This window comes from Orycteropus afer, unplaced genomic scaffold (assembly GCF_000298275.1).
Source record: "Orycteropus afer afer isolate SDZICR_OR568_19922 unplaced genomic scaffold, OryAfe1.0 scaffold00018, whole genome shotgun sequence".
In the NCBI taxonomy this organism is placed as follows: domain Eukaryota; kingdom Metazoa; phylum Chordata; class Mammalia; order Tubulidentata; family Orycteropodidae; genus Orycteropus; species Orycteropus afer.
In genome coordinates, this window is record NW_006921605.1 from 771,382 (window position 1) to 773,752 (window position 2,371).

General features: G+C 52.8%; 1 protein-coding gene across 1 annotated transcript in view; it reads left to right on the forward strand.

Annotated features, from left to right (window-relative positions):
- The window catches only part of RAB40B (RAB40B, member RAS oncogene family), a 32,761-nt gene extending 30,828 nt beyond the window's left edge, over positions 1 to 1,933 (forward strand). The window contains exon 6 of the mRNA XM_007959552.2: positions 1,665 to 1,933. Within this exon, the coding sequence (XP_007957743.1) occupies positions 1,665 to 1,933 (269 nt within the window). The remainder of the gene's footprint in view (positions 1 to 1,664) is intronic.
- Positions 1,934 to 2,371: the final 438 nt, after the last annotated feature.

Genomic DNA, 2,371 nt, shown 5'->3' on the forward strand with positions numbered 1-2,371 from the left:
AAGGGGCTTGGAGAGGGTGAGCCAGGAGAGAGTGGGTCGAGGGGGGGATCGGGGAAGCCACTCCAGGGCCAGATTCGTCAGATGTTACATCATTCTGTAGCCCTCCCAGAATAACCTCAGAGAGTCTTTCATCTGAGAAATAGACGCTCATGAAAGGAGCTCTGGTGGTGCAGTGGTTAAGACACTTGGCTGCTAACCAAAAGATCGGTGGTTTGAACCCACCAGCCACTCCGTGAGAGAAAGATGAGGCAGTCTGTTTCCATAAAGATCGACAGCCTTGGAGACCCAGCGAGGGTTGCTCTGAGTCAGAATCGACCCGGTGGCAGTGAGTTTGGGTTAGGAAAGGCTTGCAGAAACCTCGCCTGGGCTTCCTGCATCGGTGCTGCCGAGAGGGAGGGCTCCCCGGAGCAGAGCGTCCTCCACGGCCTGCTCCGATGAGCCACCTGGAGGCGAACACATGAGAGGTGCTCGGGCGGCCGCCTCGGTCTCTTCATGTGGAGGATTTGAGGGGAGTCCATCATCTTGCATTATTCACTTTTAACCAATTTTGTTTACAAAGAGAGGAGCTTGAGGGACGGAACTTGGCGTTGGAGCAGGACATTCATAGCGCACAGTGTGAATCCATCCAGAACCCAGACCTGTGTCAGCTCTGTGGATGAGACAGTGCAGCTGGCATTGTTATCCTTGGAGCACTTGTCAGCTTATCACTCGTAAAAGCTAAAGGAGACAAAATATATAGTCATTGAGTTGGGTAGCATGGGAGTGATTGAGCAAATACTCTTCTCAAATGGGGCTGTCACCTCCAGCTCTGTGGCCATATTGGCTGACCACTGGGGGGTGTCCCGTCTCTATGGCCATTCTAGCTGACAGCTTGGTCGGGGGATCCTGTGCGCTTAGGACATGAAGCAGCATCCCTGGTCTCTTCCTACTAGATGCCAAAGGCACCTCCCCAAATTGTGATAACCAAAAATGTGTCTAGGTCTCACCAAATGACCCCCAGGGTCACAGTCACCCCTCACTGAAAACCACTCTTGTAGAACTAGTTATTGGAACCCTTGGCTTTAAAATGGGTCAAACCCAGTGGATCATGGCTTTGTCTTTCCCAGTCCTTCAGGAGCCGAGATGTCTTGGGTGAGAGGTTACTACTGTTCCCATGCTTACCCTGTGGGCCACAGGTGGAAACAGGGCAGCGGCAGAGAGGGGATTCACACTGAGAAGTGACTGATTTAGACAAAATACACGGGGACAGACGTACCTTCCACATGTCTTGAGTTTGCACTTAGGAACCTGATCCTCCTGCTTTGCTGTCAGGCACTCAGTGGGGAGGTGCGTTTAGAGTCTCCAAGTCCAAACTGAGGCAGATTTCCTGGCCACTGCTGCACCAGCCAACTCATCTCTCAGATTTAGGGGTGGGGGGTGAGCAGCCATGTCAGGTTTGGGGCCTTGGAATTTAAGGGGATGGAGCCAAGGACCTTCTGTCTGGAGTACCACTGGGCTCCACACACAGCCTGGGGGAGCAGTATAGGATACCTCACGGCCACTGATGGAGGAACTGTTCCTCGGGGACAGAGGGAGAGCAGAGTGTGGGGCTGCCACCTCATGGGTGGTGGTGTGGACAGGCGGTGGTGATAGCAGGGAAGTGAGCACTCTTCTCTCTTCCCCAGTGCTCAGCCTCCAGGACCTCTGCTGCCGGGCCATTGTATCCTGCACACCTGTGCACCTGGTGGACAAGCTCCCGCTCCCTGTCGCCTTAAGAAGCCATCTCAAGTCCTTCTCGATGGCCAATGGCCTCAATGCCAGGATGATGCATGGCCGCTCGTATTCACTGACCACCAGCTCCTCGCACCGCAGGAGTCTACGGAAAGCCAAGGCTGGCCAGCCGCCCCAGAGCCCAACCAAACACTGTGCCAGGAACAGCTGCAAGATTTCCTAACGGTGCCCTGGGAAGAATCCTGCTGGAACCTTGCCGGGAGACCCTTGGGATGGCCACACTTGAAAGACAGAAATGTTCTGGTTTCTGCTGATCATGAGGTGGCTTTGAAATTGGCATGTGACGAAACCCTCTCACACTGACTGTCATGTTTCTCCTGTTGTGCATGAAGCCCTCGTTCTAGGCGTGTGTTTATCAAAGGGAACATCCTGTTTGATTCCGGACGACGTGACGTTTTGAATGTTATCTCATGATTACGGTAGACTTTTTCATTAAAAGAACTGATTTTATAAAAATGAAGACTTGGGGGCATGAGTATTCATTCAAGGGAGTTTAAAAGTAGTGACGGGGAGACTGGTCAGAGATGGGCATACAAGAAGGGCTTCTCGTAAACTGCCTTTTCAACGTCCAACCACCAATTCCTACACCGTGGACACGTGC